General features: G+C 40.5%; 1 protein-coding gene and 1 pseudogene across 2 annotated transcripts in view; both read right to left on the bottom strand.

Annotated features, from left to right (window-relative positions):
* PRRG1 (proline rich and Gla domain 1) overlaps window positions 1-19,088 on the bottom strand; it is a 143,416-nt gene that overhangs the window by 74,193 nt on the left and 50,135 nt on the right. The window contains exon 2 of one of the 2 annotated variants that reach the window (XM_070784442.1): window positions 17,744-17,796. In XM_070784442.1, coding sequence (XP_070640543.1) covers window positions 17,744-17,753 — 10 coding nt within the window. In that variant the 5' untranslated portion in view covers window positions 17,754-17,796. Of the gene's footprint in view, window positions 1-169; window positions 292-17,743; window positions 17,797-19,088 lie in introns of those variants that run through there. The other variant, XM_070784441.1, reaches the window with a different exon arrangement.
* The window catches only part of LOC139181338 (transcription factor E2F6 pseudogene), a 68,965-nt pseudogene continuing 50,116 nt past the window's right edge, over window positions 240-19,088 (bottom strand).

Genomic DNA, 19,088 nt, shown 5'->3' with positions numbered 1-19,088 from the left:
AGGGTTCTGGTCAGTTATAAATACCAGAAAAGTTAGAGAATACACCTGTTACTTTCCATATAGACATTATTTTGGTTGCACAAGGGTAAACAGTCTTTGAAATACTTTATAAGCAATCTAAACATTATACAAATATAAACAAAGACATCATGTCCAGATGCATGCATACCCCTATCCATTGCAGACATGAACCCATATTAAGGCAATTTCTCTTGTGATAAAAACACCTGATCCATGCAGCAAAGGGCAGAGTCCACAAAGAGCTGTCCATCCAGCCTGCCCAACAGTTTCAATGATACTCTGTGTGATGCAGTAATCTCAGGAGGCAAGATGTCTATTTCACTGGCAAAAAAAACAGGGAATAATTAATTTTTTTTTAAAGTTGTTTTCAAATGCAGAAACCATAATTATCTAGTAATCTAAGTAGTGAACTGCCCGAAGTTACTCCTGGCCTTATTGCTGTAAGGGAGAATGAGAAAGCATCGAGGATGATTTATTCCTCTGAAAATCACATCTGGTGTGTAATTCACCCACCCGGATGTCCCCAAAGATTCAATACCTGGATCCTCACATGCCATTAGTTTTCACTTCAATCAACTCTTCACTCTGCTCTGGAGGATCTTCTTCTTTCTCAGGGTGAGGGTGTTCTGGCTGTGTGCTTTCGGAGGAAGAGCTTCCTACACCATCCGATGTTTCATTACTTGAGAGATCCTCTGCCATTTCACATACATAAACATCGATAGGTCCTGTGGTGCTCTTCATATTTAGTAAGACAGAACCCTCTAGGGGAATTAAAAGATCCAAACTGGTATCAGGCGGAGATTTAACTGCAACTACAGTCTGTTCACGGAAGATGTCAAGGCTATGAATATCTTCATATGACACATATGCTAGCCTCTTCTTTTCTCTGTCCGCTAGTAACTCATCCCACTGTTGAGAACAATCCTTAATTAATTCATCCAGAGATGCTTCTTTCGCTGATAAGTCAAGAAGTTCCGCCTCCAGCTGCCTCTGTTTGGGCCGTATTTCCAATTCATTAAGATCAGGTCCTATCCATTGAATATGGCTCCTAGACTTTTTTTCAACCAGCTTGATTCCACTTAAGACATTGGTGACATCATACAATCTTCGTTTTGGTATTCCCAGTGCTTCTGCAGCTTTATTTAAGTCAAGAACACCTTCTGGACTAGATCTGAGAAGAGCCATAAATCTTGGAGTTAAATCAGACAGGGATGAATTACACCGACGTCTCTTCATACCTGGGCCTTTTTTCATGGACACCTGTTGCGTACTATCTTCTAAATTAACTCTTACTTTTAATGGGCGCAGGTCCTTCGTGCAGACGGGGTCTTTGGATTCACCGCACACCGTCTTCTCCTCCACCCGGTCCACATGCAAGCTGCGTGGCTCCCAAGCAGGCTGCTGCTGACTCATGCTGCCCGGCTGGCCCTCGCCTCGCACTGCACGAGCTCTCCCGCCTTCTCCCACTCAAGTCGGGCACCGCTTCCAACACACCGGTCCCGGGGGACAAGCACGAACCTGGCCCCTGTTGTGATCAGATGCTCAACGTGGCTAGGCCGGCCCTCTGGCACACCGCTGCCCCACGCCCCTGGGAGCTGGAACGCTAGCGGAAAGAAAGCACACTGATCTACGGCACTCAGAACACGAGTCCCGCCATCTTTACGCATGCGCATGCCTGCTGCGGCTGGCACGTTCTGATGCACGCAGTATGGTGTTTTCACGTTTGTTTTGTTTTTGTTTTTTTAATACAAAAGATCGGCCTCAGCTTTGTGGCTCAGCTGGTAAAGAATCTGCCTGCAATGCGGGAGACCTGGGTTCAATCCCTGGGTTGGGAAGAGCCCCTGGAGGAGGGAATCTGGCTACCCACTCCAGTATTCTGGCCTGAAGAATTCTATGGAGTATATAGTCCATAGGGTCACAAAGAGTTGGACACGACTGAGCAACTTTCACTTTCAGCAATCGGCAACATGTATTTATTCAAATAGAAAGTTTGTTCCTAGTCGGTGTTGTGTAAATGTTGGTGTGCCACAATCTGAAACTATAAGGAGTCCGCGTACTAAGAGGTTATTTTTCTCTTTTTTAAATACATCTAATATCTTGTTTAGTTGTGAATTTCTCATAAAAGACTGTGTAAGATGCTAAGTTATCCATTTATTTGAGCCTTCTGTTGTTAGTCATATGAAAACTGCCTTTTGAGACTCTCTGTTTGAAGTCTGAGAAAGCCAGTATCTGTTCACTGCTTTCACCAACCCTGTATTGAGACAAATGAAAATTCAGGCAGAGTATGGAAGGGAGGAAAGATCCTGAATTTGTAGTCAGGTATGCGGATTTCTGTCCAGCTCTGGGACTAAACTGGCTACATGATTCTGCATTTGTTGCCAAATTTATCTGGGCCTGTCTCCTAATTTGTTAACCTAAGGTTTATATGTATGATTTCTTAGGTCTTTTCAGTTGTTACTGTAAAATTTTATACTTGGAAAGATTTTTGTTAAGTGGGAGTAGTGTATTGCATTCAAATTCTTTGGGGATATGAATATATTATTTTTCAGCCAAGCAATCACCATCTCCCAAACCAACAATAAAAACAAACAAGAAGCAAAAATCAACAAGATACCCTCCCCATCAAATCCTATGCTCAGATTTATATACTATAAACATTTTTATAAAATGTCACACTCATATTTCCTTGCTTCTAAACTTTTGATACCATCATTCAGTCAGTTGTGTGTACATACAATGCCTTCAAGTTTTTTTCTGCTAAAATGGGTATAAATAGACATTTCTTATCACAAATGGATGGACACAACTTTCCTTAGAACAACTAAGTCTCACTAGAATTTTCAAGTGACATCTCACTTCCTAAAAACCAAATTATGCAAAATAAAAAGATCCTATTTGACTGTTGGTGGGAATGTAAATTGATACAGCCACTATGGAAAATAGTATGGAGATTCCTTAAAAAACTAGGAATAAAACTACCATGTAACCCTGCAATCCCACTACTAGGCATATACTCTGAGGAAACCACATTTGAAAAAGACACATGGACCCCAATGTTCATTGCAGCACTATTTACAATAGCTAGGATGTGGAAGAGATCTAGATGTCCATTGACAGATGAATGGATAAAGGAATTGTGGTACATATATACAATGGAATATTACTCAGTCATAAAAAGGAATGCATTTGAGTCAGTTCTAATGAGGTTGATGAAACTAGAGCCTATTACACACAGTGAAGTAAGTTAGAAAGAGAAAAACAAATATCATATATTAATGCATATATATGGAATCTAGAAAGAAGATACTGTTGAACCTATTTGCAGGGCAATGATGGAGACAGTCCCTGGGGTCACAAAGACTTGGACATGACTGAGTGACTGAACTGGACTGATGGAGACAGACATAGAGAACAGACTTATGGACACGGGGGCAGGGGGGTTGGAGAGGGTAGGATGTATGCAGAAAGTGGCATGGAAACATATACATTACCATAGGTAAATCAGATAGCCAATGGGAATTTGCTATGTGACTCAGGGGGCTCAAACCAGGATTCTGTGACAACCTAGAGGGGTGGGATGGGGAGGGAGGTTCAGGAGGCAGGAGACATAGGTATACCTATGGCCGATTCATGTTGATGTTTGGCAGGAACCAACACAATTTTGTAGAGCAATTACCCTTCAATTAAAAATAAATTTCAATATTAAAAAAGATCCTATTTGGATCATCTTCCTATTACTGAAAAAAAGAAAAAAGTTCCTCAGTCATGTCTGACTCTTTGCAACCCCATGAACTATACAGTCCATGGAATTCTCTAGGCCAGAATACTGGAGTGGGTAGCCTTTCCCTTCTCCAGGGGAATTTCCCAACCCAGGGATCAAACTCAGGTCTCCCACATTGCAGGCAGATTCTTTACCAGCTAAGCCACAAGGGAAGCCCTCCTATTACTTAGGGAGGTGGGAAAAAGATTATTTCTCAAATGTATTTCACCACTGTAACCTATCTGCGGAAATTAAAAGGCTATTTTTTTCATAGAAGGTAGGTTTATAATTTAGAATTTGTTGTACAGTGGTGCTCATGTGCCCATACAGGTTGTCACAAACTTACAACTTAGTTAGAATGGCATGTAGTATACATTTTCACAGGAATTAGGAAGTGGAAACCCACTCAGGAACTGAGACATTTAAAATATAATTTAATGTTATAGGACTGAACTAGAGAGAGTGGGGCATCTCAGGGTTTGAGAGAAGTAACTGTTGTATCTTTAATATCCTGAACCTGCTTCTTAAGGACAATGTAGTGGTTATGATCCCTATCTAAGAGTTCAAAAAAAGACATCTTTGTGCTATCAGAGGTATGCAATGAAATGCCAGATAACAGGCAGGTTTCCAGGAAAAAGTGTGGAGAAAAAGCCAGAAATGGATTTCTATAAGACTGAAGACAAAAGAGGTAGTGTATGTCTATAAAGTCAATAGATCCCTTCCCCCATGAGGAGGGATCTATTACTAATTCAATATGGTTTACTTGAAAGCCAAATTTTACATCATATATTCAGATGTCTCTTGTCTAATGATTTTATGCTTTGTAAGGAATAATTAGATACAGAGAAATTATCTAATAGATTCTCCCACAAGGGAAGGTAAAAAGCCAAATTTCTTTGAAGGAGTTTTACAATAACTCCTTATCAAAAAGAATACTTCATGAAATGGTAGATGACAGCAATCAAGTTACTAGCAATTAAACCAACTGCTTAAATGTATGGTACTTTAACGTGATATTTATGAATGAAAGCCGTGCCTTACCCACAGGAAGCAAACAAATATGGGTTTAGAAAATGATCTAATTTGCACAACATTAAGCACACAATCCGGTAGAAGCATAAAAACAGGGGAATTCCTAAGATAGGTATTTCCCATCACTAGTGCCTCAACTCTCATCAACAAGAAGATCATTTGTCTTAGAGTTTATAGTTGCTACAACCACAAAACTTTGTTTTTAGTTTATGAATATGATTTACACTGATTCTGGTTACACTGGATCTGTCCCATTTGGAAGAATACAGAAACAACTATAACAATCACCATTAAATGGGCTGGCGGGGGGGCAGGGTAAGGCATGTAGTGAGACTCAGCAAACATGAAACATAGCTTTAAATATATAACTATGTTACAGTGAATGCTTTACACTCTGTCAACATAGACAGTATGGTATTATCTATGGGATAGTTAACTGTAATCTAGATGCTAAGAGTGAATGATTGTCCTAATAGAATACATACTACATTTAATCAAAAAGTCTCATATCAGAGATGGTTGTTCAGAGAACATGCAAAGCTAGTGGTCAGCTATCTTTCTGTTATGCACAACAGCAGAGCAGAATGGATTTCAGAAACAGAATCACACTGACAAATTAGTACTTTTATTAATTAGCACACAGATTTCAGAAAGGACTTTTCGCTGGTGAAATCAATGTTGTTTATATGTGAATTTGTTCTAGAAGTGATGTTGACAGAATTCAAACTTCTGCTTGTTCTGTCTGAAGGGGAGAGGAACACTCACCAGTATTCCCTCTTCTTTCCCTTCTCTCCTAGTGGCTCCTCAGGGACCCCATGTAGGAAACCTGGGGCTTCACTGAGCACACTGAAACCACGGATCCATCTCAATCCCTTCATTTTGCTGACAATAAAAGGGAAATCCAGGCTAAATGACTTATCCAAAGACTCCAAGGACAGCCTTACCCAAGGCTGCTTGATTCTAGGACCAGCACTACATCTTGGTTTCTAGAACCATAATGGAAGCAAATTTCACATACTAAGGTAAGGGGGAGTCATTCTGGCTTATATATGATTAAACTCAAAGTTTATGCTAACTAAAACAGCCTGCTTATGGCCTATCAAACAAACACCCTACATCTTCCTTGATCCTTAAAGAAAAGTGTGCATTCATCAGAAGTAAAAAACGTCTATGTTAAAAATAAACATTAAATGCCTCCCTTCCTGGGCTGCCAATGGAGGTGCTCCTTCAATGATGAGATGCCCTTCCCAGGTACCAAGGCTATACTGACTCCTGTGTACATGCTGATTTGTTATTGTTGTTTCGAAATCTTGAAGGAATGGATCCCTAACTTCTTGTCAGGACAAAAAGCAAAAATGGTATTTTTTGTTCTGACAAGATACAAAACTGTGCTGTGGAGAAGGAGATGACAACCCACTCCAGTATTCTTGCCTGGAGAATCCCATGGACAGCGGAGCCTGGCGGGCTACAGTCCATGGGGTCGCAAAGGAGTTGGGCATGACTGAGCAACTAAACAACAACCAGCCACACACACAGCAGAGTGAGCTGCTAAAAACAAACCTCAGCATCTAACTTTCCTCCTGCAAATTCTTCAGTGGCTTCCAGCTGCTTTTGGAAGAAAGTCCTAAATCTAAAGACCTTTCATAAATCAGCCTCTACCTTGCATCACCCCCCTCTTCGTTCCCTGTGTCCCAGTCACACTGGATGGCTTTCTGTTTATTAAATATCTTCCTGCTTCAGAGCCGGCACACAGGCTGTTCTCTCTGCTTGCAACACTTTTCCATTTCCCACTGTGCTAATCTTAAGTGTTTCTTCTCCACAGAGAACGTTTCTGGTTTCTCCATGTAGGTCAAGACTTTCTGTTAAATCTTCTCTTAGCACCAGGCCCATTTCAGAGCACTTACTGTGACAGTAATATAAAAATTACAGATGTTAATTGGCTGGCGGGCTGCTAGACTATAAGCTCATGAGGGCAGATGTTGTGCCCATCTTGTTCAGTACTGTATTCCCAGTGTTGGGCACACAGTTGCTACTCAATAAATTTTGATTGAATGAAAAAAAAAAACAAAAACATGCTGAAAACTCCAGCGTAACTTCTCCAGCATAAGTTCCTCAGAGTGATATGAATTGTCTCCTGGGCTATAGTCCTTGTTGTTGTTCAGTTGCCCAGTCATGTCCAACTCTTTGCAACCCCATGGACTGCAGCACATCAGGCCTCCCCGTCCCTCATCATCTCCCAAAGTTTGCCCAACTTCATGTACATTGCATCAGTGATGCCATCCAACCATTTCATCCTCTGTCATCCCCTTCTCCTTCTGCCCTCTATCTTTCCCAGCATCAGGGACTTTTCCAATGAGTGGGCTGGTTGCGCCAGGTGACCAAAATACTGGCGCTTCAGCTTCCTTTGTTTAGCTTCCTTAATCCTTAGTTTGGCTCAAACAAAATTCCTTTCTATTCCTATCATAGATTGGTTTACTGATCATTTCTGTTGACAACCATATACATTTGTCCCTCAGCAGCTGTGGAGGATTGATTCCAGGCTCCCCTATGGATACCAGATTCTGCAGGTGCTCAAGTCCCTTATGTGAAATGGCATGCATGCTCAGTTGCTTCAGTTGTGACCAATTCTTTGCAACTTCAAGGACTGCAGCCCTCCAGGCTCCTCTGTCCATGGGATTCTCCAAGCAAGAATACTGGAGTGGGTTGCCATGACCTTCTCCAGGAGATCTTCCTGACCCAGGGATCAAACCCATGTTGCCTACATTGCAGGTTCTTTACCATGTGAGCCACCAGGGAGGCCCAGTGCAATGTAAATTATACATAAATAGTTGCAAACACAACATGAATTCTATGTGAACAGTTGAGGACATGTAGCAAATTCAGGTTTTGCTTTCTTGAACTTTCTGAAATTTTTACTTTTTCCCACTATTTTTGATCCTTAGTGGATTGAATCCATGGTTGTGGAACCTGAGGATAACTGAAGACACAGAGCACTGACTCTAACGCTCTCCTTGAGACTCAAATTACTTCTATGAAAATCACAATGGTGTTGTTTGGCTTATCTCTAAAGATTTCCTATCCTTTATTCTGGGGCTTCCCTGCTGGTAAAGAATCCGCCTGCTAAGCAGGAGACCTGGGTTCGATCCCTGGGTTGGGAAGAGCCTCTGGAGAAGGGAAAGGCTACCCACTCCAGTATTCTGGCCTAGAGAATTCCATGGACTGTATAGTCCAGGGGGTCACAAAGAGTCGGACACAACTAAGTGACTTTCACTATGACTATCCTTCATTCTAAATCAGTGGTTTTCTATCTTGGGTGATGTTGCACCCCCAAGGAACATCTGGCGATGTCTGGATATATTTAAAAAAAATTTTTTTTAAGTATTTATTTGTCTGTGCTGAGTATCAGTTGCAGCACACAGGCACTTCCTTGTGTCATGTGAGATCTTCTGTTGCTTAGCTGCTCCGTGGCATGTGGGGGTCTTTGTTCCCCAGCTAGGGATTGAAATTTGCATTGCAAGGTGGTTTCTCAACCCTGGACCACCTGGGTAGTCCCTGGATACATTTTTGATTCTCACAATTTGGAGGAGTAGGTACAACTAGTGGGGAGAAGCCAAGGATGCTGCTTGAACATCTTACAATGCACAGGTCAGCCTCCACAACAAAGACATATCTGGTCCCAAATGTTGATAGTTACTCCTACAAATCTGGCCCAAAGAATTGAGAACAGATACTCAAACAAAAACTTGTACATCAAGGTTCACAGGAGCACTATTTCCAATTAGCCAAAGGGTGGAAACAACCCAAATGTCCACCAACTGATGAATGACTCATCAAATTGTAATACATTCATACAGTGGGATATTATTCAGCCATAAAAAAAAGAATAAGGCACTAATACAACATGGATAAATCTAAAAAAACATTATGCCAAGTGAAAAAAGCCAGACACCAAAGGGCACATATTATATTATTCCACTTATATGAAATATCCATGATAGATAAATCTATAGAGCTAGAAATCAGCCAATAAGTTGCCAGGGCCTGGGAGAGTGCAAAATAGAGACTGACTGTTTAATGGGTAGAGAAGGTCTCCCTTGGAGGTGATGGAAATGTTTTGGTACTAAAGTTACACAATATTGTGCATGTACTAAATACCACTAAATTGTACAGTTTAAAATGGTCAATTCTGGGCTTCCCTGGTGGCTCAGTGGTAGAGAATCCACATGCCAATGTGGGAGACATGGGTTCAATCCCTGATTAAGGAAGATCCCACATGCCACAGAGCAACTAAGCCTGTGTGCCACAATAGTTACTGAGCCAGTGTTCTAGAGCCCAGGAGTTGCAACTACTGAAGCCCGTGCATCCTAGAGCCCATACTCCACAAGAGAAGCTCCACAGTGAGAAGCCTGCTCACAACTAGAGAGTAGCTCCTGTTCAATACAACTAGAGAAAAGCCCACACAGCAGCAAAGCCTTAGGACAGCCAAAACTAAATAACTAAAATAACTAAAAACTAAAATTATTTTTTTTAAATGAGTCAATTCTATGTTATATGAATTGTTTTGCCTATATTATGTATTTTGCCTCAAATTTTTAAAATGTCAACAGTGCTAGGGTTAAAAAGCCATTCTAAATTTATGTACCAAAGTTATTCTCTTCTTCAATAGGTAAAAGGCAGAGAGGATTGTATCAAAGACAAAAAGCATCAAGCACTATAATGAGGTTTTTTTTTTTTTTTAAACGCAGCCTGAACCTCACATAGTAAGCTCATTTTTTGTTTTCTAATGGGAAAATCTTGCCAGGAAAAAAATAATGGCTGTTGCCAGCTCCAAGTAGATTTGTTTTACTGTTACAAAATTATGAAGCTAGATAAGGATTTATAATAAATTGGTGACATCATCTGAACTGCACAGGCATGAATATGCTACCATAACAGCAAGACTCTCAGATTTAATATAGGCCAGAAAATGAAACAATTGTCTTTGAATGTGTGCCTTCACTTGAACTATAAACCTGGGAGCTGTCAAATAAAATTAGGCAGTACATTATTAAACAGTCACTTTACAAGCCTTGTCAGTTTGAATGCGCATTCCCTGTTTGAAAATATGGAGCTGTATGGCTTGACTTAAAGCTTAGGATTGACCTCAACTGAGCACTAATTCAGCAGAGACTCAAAGAACTTAGAAATTTACTCTAGTAGCTATGAACCATCTTTCCTTCCATTAAGTCTTGGTAAGTGGAGGGGATATGTTTGGGTTCTTTGAAGTAAAGGAGCCAAGGGAATGATGCTGCTATGGTTTAATCAGTTTGGTTCAGTCACTCAGTCATGTCTGACCCTTTGCGACCCCCATGGACTGTAGCACGCCAGGCTTCCCTGTAAATCACCAACTCCTGGAGCTTGCTCAAACTCATGTCCATCGAGTCAGTGATGTCAACCAACCATCTCATCCTCTGTCATCCCCTTCTATTCCCGCCTTCAATCTTGCCCAGCATCAGGGTCTTTTCAAATGAGTCAGTTCTTTTTTCATCAGGTGGCCAAAGTATTGGAGCTTCAGCATCAGTCCTTCCAATGAATATTCAGGGCTGACTTCCTTTAGGATGGACTGGTTTGATCTCCTTGCAGTCCAAGGGACTCTCAAGAGTCTTCTCCAACATCACAGTTCAAAAGCATCAATTCTTCTGTGAGGGTCAGTCTCTCCCATCAGGAAGCTTCCATAAGCCTCTTATCCTTATTCATCAGAGGGCAGACAGAACGAAAACCACAATCACAGAAAACTAATCAAACTGATCACATGGACCACAGCCTTCTCTAACTCAGTGAAACTATGAGCTGTGCCATGTAGGGCCACCCAAGACGGATGGGTCATGCTGGAGAGTTCTGACAAAATGTGGTCCACTAGAGAAGGGAATGGCAAACCACTTCCATATTCTTGCCTTGAGAACTCCATGATTTAATAATAATAAACAAAAGACTGTAACTGGTAGCACCATCACTGTTTCTCTACAGCACAACCACATGTTCATGGATCCTAGGACATCAAAGGCATGTTACTATTAAGTATGGAAAATGAAGATGGAAACTGACTTTGTGGATTAAGAATTTATAGGTCTAGGGTTACCTTCTAAGCTAGGTAAAACCTATCTCCAAAGACTAAATACCAAAAGAGGAGAAATGGAAAACATGCTGAGGCATCTTTATATTTTTATGTTAGTTCAGTTCAGTCGCTCAGTCATGTCTGACTCTTTGCAACCCCATGGACTGCAGCATGCCAGGCCTCCCTGTCCATCACCAACTCCTGAAGCTTACTCAAACTCATATCCATCGAGTTGGTGATACCATCTAACCATCTCATTCTCTGTCATCCCCTTCTCCTCCCACCTTCAATCTTTCCCAGCATCAGGATCTTTTCCAATGAGTCAGTTCTTCACATCAGGTGGCCAAGGTACTGGTGATTCAGCTTCAGCATCAGTCCTTCCAATGAATATTCAGGACTGATTTCCTTTAGGATGGACTGGTTGGATTTCCTTGCAGTACAAGGGACTCTCAAGAGTCTTCTCCAACACCACACTTCAAAAACCATCAATTGTTTAGCACTCAGCTTTCTTTATAGTCCAATTCTCACATCCATACAAGACTACTGGAAAAACCATAGCTTTGACTAGGTGGACCTTGGTTGGCAAAGTAATATCTCTGCCTTTTAGTATGCTGTCTAGGTTGGTCATAGCTTTTCTTCCAAGGAGGAAGTGTCTTTTCATTTCATAGCTGCAGTCACCATCTGCAGTGATTTTGGAGCCCCCCAAAATAAAGTCTGTCACTGTTTCCATTGTTTCCCCGTCTATTTGCCATGAAGTGTTAGGACTGGATGCCATGATCTTAGTTTTCTGAATGTTGAGTTTTGAGCCAACTTTTTCACTCTCCTCTTTCACTTTCATTAAGAGGCTCTTTAGTTCTTTGCTTTCTGCCAAAAGGGTGGTGTCATCTGCATATCTGGTTACTGGTATTTCTCCCAACAATTTTGATTCCAGCTTGAGTTGGAATCAATAATTTTATGTTAATTATTCTCCAAAAATATAACCTGTATGTCTGTTATCGTTCAGCAATTCCAGATACTGTTTTCTGTACAACAAAGCAAAATAAAGCTGTTTGAAGATTCATGGGTAAATATTATTCTTATTCTGTAAAAGAGGAGTAGGAACATCTTGTAGTTTGCTATTATTGAGAAGCCAAGATGAATTTCTTTCACAAGCTTTGTTATTATGGTAAAGACATGAAATTAGCCATCATAACTGCCTATTAGAGTAATAAATACCATAAATTGCTGCTATAGTACTTAAAATACACAGTAAGAGAAGTGTGTTCTGACATAGAAAAAAATCTGATGGAAAATAGGTATGACTAAAAATCAAATTCTACTCAAACTCTGTAACAAAAACAACCCTCAAATTTTTTAGCAACAAAACTCCCAAGAAATTGCTTTGTGGAGTACTGAGACCTTTGTCATTTTATCATGAATGTACCAGTTATTCAGTGGCTAGGGGGTGGGGGAAGAGGATGAAAGGGTAGATAAAGTTTTAACGTCTATCTGAAGATGACTACAGATACTTCTGGTACATAATATCTGGTAAGCCTAAATGTGCACCTTTGTAAAATTCTCATATTTTCTTTGTGAAAATGTTAATTCTCTACTAAAATCTTACACGTAATTTAATTTATACATGCTGTTCTTTTTTTGTAACAGCATCTTTCCTTGTTGACTACATACTGTTCTGGTGTTTCACAGTGTATTGTATTCTCTGTGTTATGAAAAACCACAGAGATAAAACCTATCAATCAAGAAGGGTGACTTTCACCATTGAAGTGGTGTCCTAGGCCCCTTACTTTGGGGACCTCCCACTGTGTGTTGTGTACAGCAAGCTTCTGAGTTGAATTTCTTGTTACTTTAACTTGGTGACTGCCAATCAGTGCTGCTGCCTTTGAGTTACCGTAGCCAGGGACCACTGCTGCTCAGAGGATTTTGATATGTGAGGCACTCCACTATGTGACACAGATGTTTTAGCTGTTACCATAAATGAGGATGAACACTGAGCCATTTCTCTTTTCCTCTCCTCCCACCCCAACACCATACTGTGAGAACATAGTTTTAAGAAAATATTTTCTTTCACACCATAAGGTAGTTCCTAGGTTTTTAATTGACTTTATACACAGCTGATGACTAGGGTGCTCAGAATACAGTTTATTGGAAGAAAATGAAAACTGCCTATGACATAAGGAGACCTAGGTTTGCCTTCTGACTCTTCATGCATAAACTGTAGACTTTAGATAAGACTTTCTCTCATGACTATGTTTTATACTACATAAAATGAAAATAATAATCCATATTTATACTACAGGGTTCTCTCACAACTCAAGTAAGATAATGGAGAAATATCTATGAGTTATGAACTCTACAGATACTTGTTAATACCAAAATAATTATATATTCATAAGAATCATAAAAACTAAACCCTACTTAAATACTAAATCTTTATATGGTAAATGGAATTTCAACGCCACATACAATGGACACTGCTGATGGTCTACTGAGAAATGATTCACACAAGTCTGTTCTCATCCCCTCCACCATTTGTAAGACTATGAATTTTTCCATATCATACAAGCAAAAGAAGGATTCCTCTAACACATCTATAAATAATTTCTTCATCCAACATCAAAGAATACTAAAAGAAGTTGACCTCAATTTAATTTTTCATCTATACTATATGGTTTCCCAGCTGTGTTCTTTGTTTTTGTGGCTCCTTAATTAATGAGGCCAATGACATGTCTTTTTGATATTTTCCTCTGCTGTCCCTTTGTATGACACATTGAGCTATGTTTGTGAGAACCTTCGCCAAAGCCAGTAAAAACTTCATTGTACACGGCCAGAAAAAAAAAAAAAAAAAGAGCACACAGTAGCATCTTTTTTTTCCCCTCACTAACAGAGTCAGCAATTAACAAGTATAATCAGGCAAACTAAAGCTTAGAGTGTCAAGGATAGATTCTTTGCAATTCAGGATGTTAAGGATATTTTCAAAGTGCTCACACAAATAGTCAAAATGCTGTTATTACAAGCTGCCATGTGTTTGTAAAAGTAGCGTTTTTGGAAGTGCTTCTCTTATCTCATCTCCGGGTTGGAAACCTCTCCATCTTTGCAGATTATACTAACAAGCAGTATCCTTTAGCAAGAACTCTATTAACTGCCTGACTATTTAAACAGACACTTGCTGAGGCATCTTTTAAAGCAAGCACTTACTGATAATGATTTGATGACTATTCTAAAAAGGAAGAAGGGAAACAAGGAGGAGTATGTTGCCCTGTCTCAGTGCCGCTCTCTTCACTACAGGGCCATGATGAAAACCAAGAATCATAGCATTCTCCAAATCCACTTGAAGCTTGAAAGAAAGTGAAAATCAAACCATGATTCCAGTTACTCTAGAAGGTTCTGTTGATAGTTGATGCTGGAGTTAGGACCTGGCATAGATTAGTTCTAGAACTTTGACCATTTAAAAAAAATGTATTCAGGTTTTAAAATTTTCAAAACTATCAGAGATAGGTATCTTTTGTGAAGGTGGGGACAGAATCAGAATCCCTGAGGGAGTGCTGGAGAAAACACACAAAAGCTGACTCATCAAGGTTCAGGAAGATATTTTCCATCTATAATCCTTGGGGCTGCCTACCAGGGCCCAGACTGGTGTGGGGTGAGAAAGATGCCTAGAACACAAACATAAGGAAGCACTCTTTCTCTAACACACCCTAGTCCCAGTCTTCCTGCCTACAGAGGCATCTGATCAAATAACTTCATTTTAATTACTGAATGATAGAACCAATGGAGATCTACGTCTTCAACAAGGACAGCAATGAGCAGAGACCTCTGCATTCTTCCATTATACATTAGGATTTTCAACATGCTTTCATATATATTCTCACATTATGCCACCCACAACCATCTGAGGCTAACAGTGTGCTATGTTATTAATACCACCACAGAGATGAACAGTCAAAGGCTTTGGTGTAGTCAATAAAGCCGAAGTAGATGTTTTTCTGGAAGTCTCTTGCTTTTTAGATGATGTAGCAGATGCTGGCAATTTGGTCTCTGGTTCTTCTGCCTTTTCTAAATCCAGCTTGCACATCTGGAAGTTCATGGTTCACATACTGTTGAAGCCTGGCTTGGAGCATTTTGAGCATTACTTTGTTAGTGTGTGAGATGAGTGCAATGGTGCGGTCGTTTAAACATTGTTTGGCATTGCCCTTCATTGGGATTGGAATGAAAACTGACTTTTTCCAGTCCTGTGGCCTATGCTACATTTTCCAAATTTGCTGGCATATTGAGTACAGCATTTTCACAGCATCATCTTTTAGGATTTGAAATAGCTCAACTGCAATTCCATCACCTCCACTAGCTTTGTTTGTAGTGATGTTTCCCTCAGGCCCACTTGACTTTGCATTCCAGGATGTCTGGCTCTAGGTGACTGATCACACTATTGTGGTTATCTGAGTCATTAAGATGTTTTTTGTATAGTTCTTCTGTGTATTCCTGCCACCTCTTCGTAATATCTTCAGCTTCTGTTAGGTCCATACCATTTCTGTTCTTTATTGTGCCCATCTTTGCATGAAATGTTCCCTTGGTATCTCTAATTTTCTTGAAGAGATCCCTAGTTTTCCCATTCTATTGTTTTCTTCTATTTCTTTGCATTGATCACTGATGAATGCGTTTTTATCTCTCCTTTCTATTCTTTGGAACTCTGCATTCAGATGGGTATATCTTTCTTTTTCTCCTTTGCTTTTAGCTTCTCTTCTTTTCTCAGCTATTTGTAAGGCCTCCTCAGACAACCATCCTCTTTCTTGGGGATGGTCTTGATTACTGTCTCCTGTACAATGTCACAAACCTCTGTCCGTAGTTCTTCAGGCACTCTATCACATCTAATCCCTTGAATCTATCTGTCACTTCTACTGTTTAAGCATAAGGGATTTGACTTAAGTCATACCTGAATGATCTAGTGGTTTTCCCTACTTTCTTCAATTTAAGTCTGAATTTTGCAATAAGGAGTTCATGATCTGAGACACGGTCAGCTCCTGGTCTTGTTTTTGCTGACTGTACCAGACCACCTTACCTGCCTCCTGAGAAATCTGTATACAGGTCAAGAAGCAACAGTTAGAACTGGACATGGAACAACACTGGTTCCAAATCGGGAAAGGAGTACATCAAGGCTGTATACTGTCATTCTGCTTATTTAACTTATATGCAGAGTACATCATGCAAAATGCTGGGCTGGATGAAACACAAGCTGGAATCAAGACTGCCGGGTGAAATATCAATAACCTCAGATATGCAGATGACACCACCCTTATGGCAGAAAGCGAAGAAGAACTAAAGAGCCTCTTGATGAAAGTGAAAGAAGAGAGTGAAAAAACTGGCTTAAAGCTCAACATTCAGAAAACTAAGATCATGGCATCCGGTTCCATCACTTCATGGCAAATAGATGAGGAAACAATGGAAACAGTGAGAGACTTTACTTTGGGGGGCTCCAAAATCACTGCAGATGGTGATTACAGCCATGAAATGAGAATATGCTTCCTCTTTGGAAGAAAAACTATGACCAACCCAGACAGCATACTAAAAAGCAGAGATATTACTTTGCCAACCAAAGTCCACATAGTCAAAGTTATGGTTTTTCCAGTAGTCATGTATGGATGTGAGATTTGGACTATAAAGAAAGCTGAGTGCCAAAGAATTGATGCTTTTGAACTGTGGTGTTGGAGAAGACTCTTGAGAGTCCCTTGGACTGTGTGGAGATCCAACCAGTCTATCCTAAAGGAAACCAGTTCTGAATATTCATCGGAAGGACTGATGCTGAAGCTGAAACGCCAATATTTTGGCCACCTGATGTGAAGAACTGACTCATTGGAAAAGATCCTGATGCTGGGAAAGATTGAAGGTGGGAGGAGAAGGGGACAACAGAGGATGAGGTGGTTGGATGGCATCATCAAGTCGATGGGCATGAGTTTGAGTAAGCTCCAGGAGTTGGTGATGGACAGGGAAGCCTGGTGTGCTTCAGCACTCTGTGCTGGGGTCACAGAGTTGGACACGACTGAACAACTGAACTGAACTGAACAGAGATGAACAGACAAGTTTAGAGCAATGACAGGATTTGATCAAAACAGTAGAGGTAGAACTTGAATTCAGGACTCTGACTCTCTCTGCCAAGTACTCTTCTCATTATAATACCCAACACCAACTCTTCCTTTGAGGTCCTTTATAACATCAGATTTCATGACCTATGTTGATTAGAATTTATCATCAGGTCACTGCAGTGGCTGGTTAACAAAGAAATAACCTTAAATTTGTCTGTTGTCAACTGCCCATATAACAGCCTTATGAGAAATGAAAAATGGACAAAAAGAATTGATTTAATGGGTCTTATTTCCAGTCTTTAACACTTTACAGGCAACCAAAGCCATTTAAGTCAACCTCACAGGTGATTTTTTCCCCTATTATCATTAGTTGCATAGTTCAATCATATTGTTGTTTATGTTATTATCAATAAGGCCTTAGAAATCATTAGCAGCATGTGAGCAATTTTGCTAAGAGTTGTAAAGAAGCAAAGATTAGGGCAGGTTTATATAATATCAAGTTTGAGCCTTCTCTCCCTGTACTAAGAGATGTTCAGAAAAGAGCAGGGGTGGGGGAGTGGTGTGGGGGAGGAAAACTCTTTCCAGTGAGCAACCTGTCTCTGCACAGCACTGCTTCAGACAAAACCTTTCTAACACTAACCAGAAACACAATTTAGTTGTCCACAAAAGAAAAAAAAACTTTGAGTTGCAAATCTAATTTCCTGTATATAGTGGATTACTGTAGAGAGAATCTAAATTATTTAAAAGTGAAGAGAGACTTACTTCTCCCCATGTTTTCCTGTGGTCTCTGGTAGATCCTTGGATGATGAGTCCCTCTGCAAAAGACAGCACACACACAGTCAGATTCAAGTTCCATTAAAACTGATGTTGTCAACATGAGCATTTCATTTCAGTGCTTTCCAATCTTTCCCCCTTATATAAATAAAGCTGATATCTAACCTCAGAAGATGGAAACACAGTATTCTGGAACACATGGGCTCCATATCAGTTGGCTATGACCTTGTTTATCTGGCATTAGTTTCTGCCCTTGCCAAATAAAAGTCATCAAAGTGGTCACATGCTTCTTTCATAGGAAAGCAGGGATATCAACAAAAAAAAGGTGGACAAAAATGCCAAAAGGCTCAATTTTAATAACAAGGCTAGTGTGTTATTAGCCTGTCTATCCCCGGTTTCTCTTCAGTGTCACTCTGTGACAAATCCAATACCCTTTACAGTGTAACATTTTCCTGAATGGTGTCAAACAGCAGTACCTCTAATCAAATTATCCCTCCGGCAAAGCAGCCCACAGAGTTACTACCAGTAAACAGCATGAATCAATAATAACTATGAGCTACTGACAACAGAAACTTTGGAGGAGAAAAATACATACTGCAAATGCAGGTATGCATGGAGGAGCAGCAATTCTGTTTCTTTAGGAAAATACACACACACAGAAGCTAATTTATACCACAATGGCTTCATTTTCTTACAGGGTTTAATCACAAAACTACCACACATTTACTGTTCACTTGTCAAATTCCCAATATGGAGCTAAGCACCAGAGAGGCACAATTCTAAGACATAATTTATCACTATGTTAAGGAATATGTAACCTGCTTAAGTCAAACATATAGAGGAGAGTAATGTCAAAACCAGGGAGCTGGAAGAGTAACCCTGGGCAACAGGAGAACCCAGCCTATGGGACTGCTAGAGAGGCAGAGCCGAGCCTACACTCCCAACCTACTCCTACACCCTACCAACAAACACAGGAGCCTAGCCTTACAACCATGATAAGCTGAGGAGCCCAGCCTTACAACCATGATAAGCTGAGGAGCCCAGCCTATGGCCCGGCTCACTTGCTGGGAACAGCCTGTGGTCTTGCCCATGCAGGAAGCCCAGCTAGTAATCTTGTCCAATGAAGAAGGGTAGCTTGCGGTCCCACCCAACAAGGAAGCTCAGCAGCATGCAGCCTTGTTCAACTTCATGGCAGTGTCTGTGGCCCCACCTAATCCTGAAGCACAACCTGAAGCCATGTAAAAACACTCTGTCCTGCCTGGGGCCCTGCTTAAACATAAAATCCAGCCAGCAGTACCATTGGGTTGTGGAGTGCAGTCTGAGATCCCACACA

The sequence above is a fragment of the Bos indicus genome, chromosome X (genome assembly GCF_029378745.1).
Source record: "Bos indicus isolate NIAB-ARS_2022 breed Sahiwal x Tharparkar chromosome X, NIAB-ARS_B.indTharparkar_mat_pri_1.0, whole genome shotgun sequence".
NCBI lineage: Eukaryota > Metazoa > Chordata > Mammalia > Artiodactyla > Bovidae > Bos > Bos indicus.
Note: the sequence above shows the minus strand (reverse complement) of the source record. Positions and strands in the feature narration are given on the sequence as shown.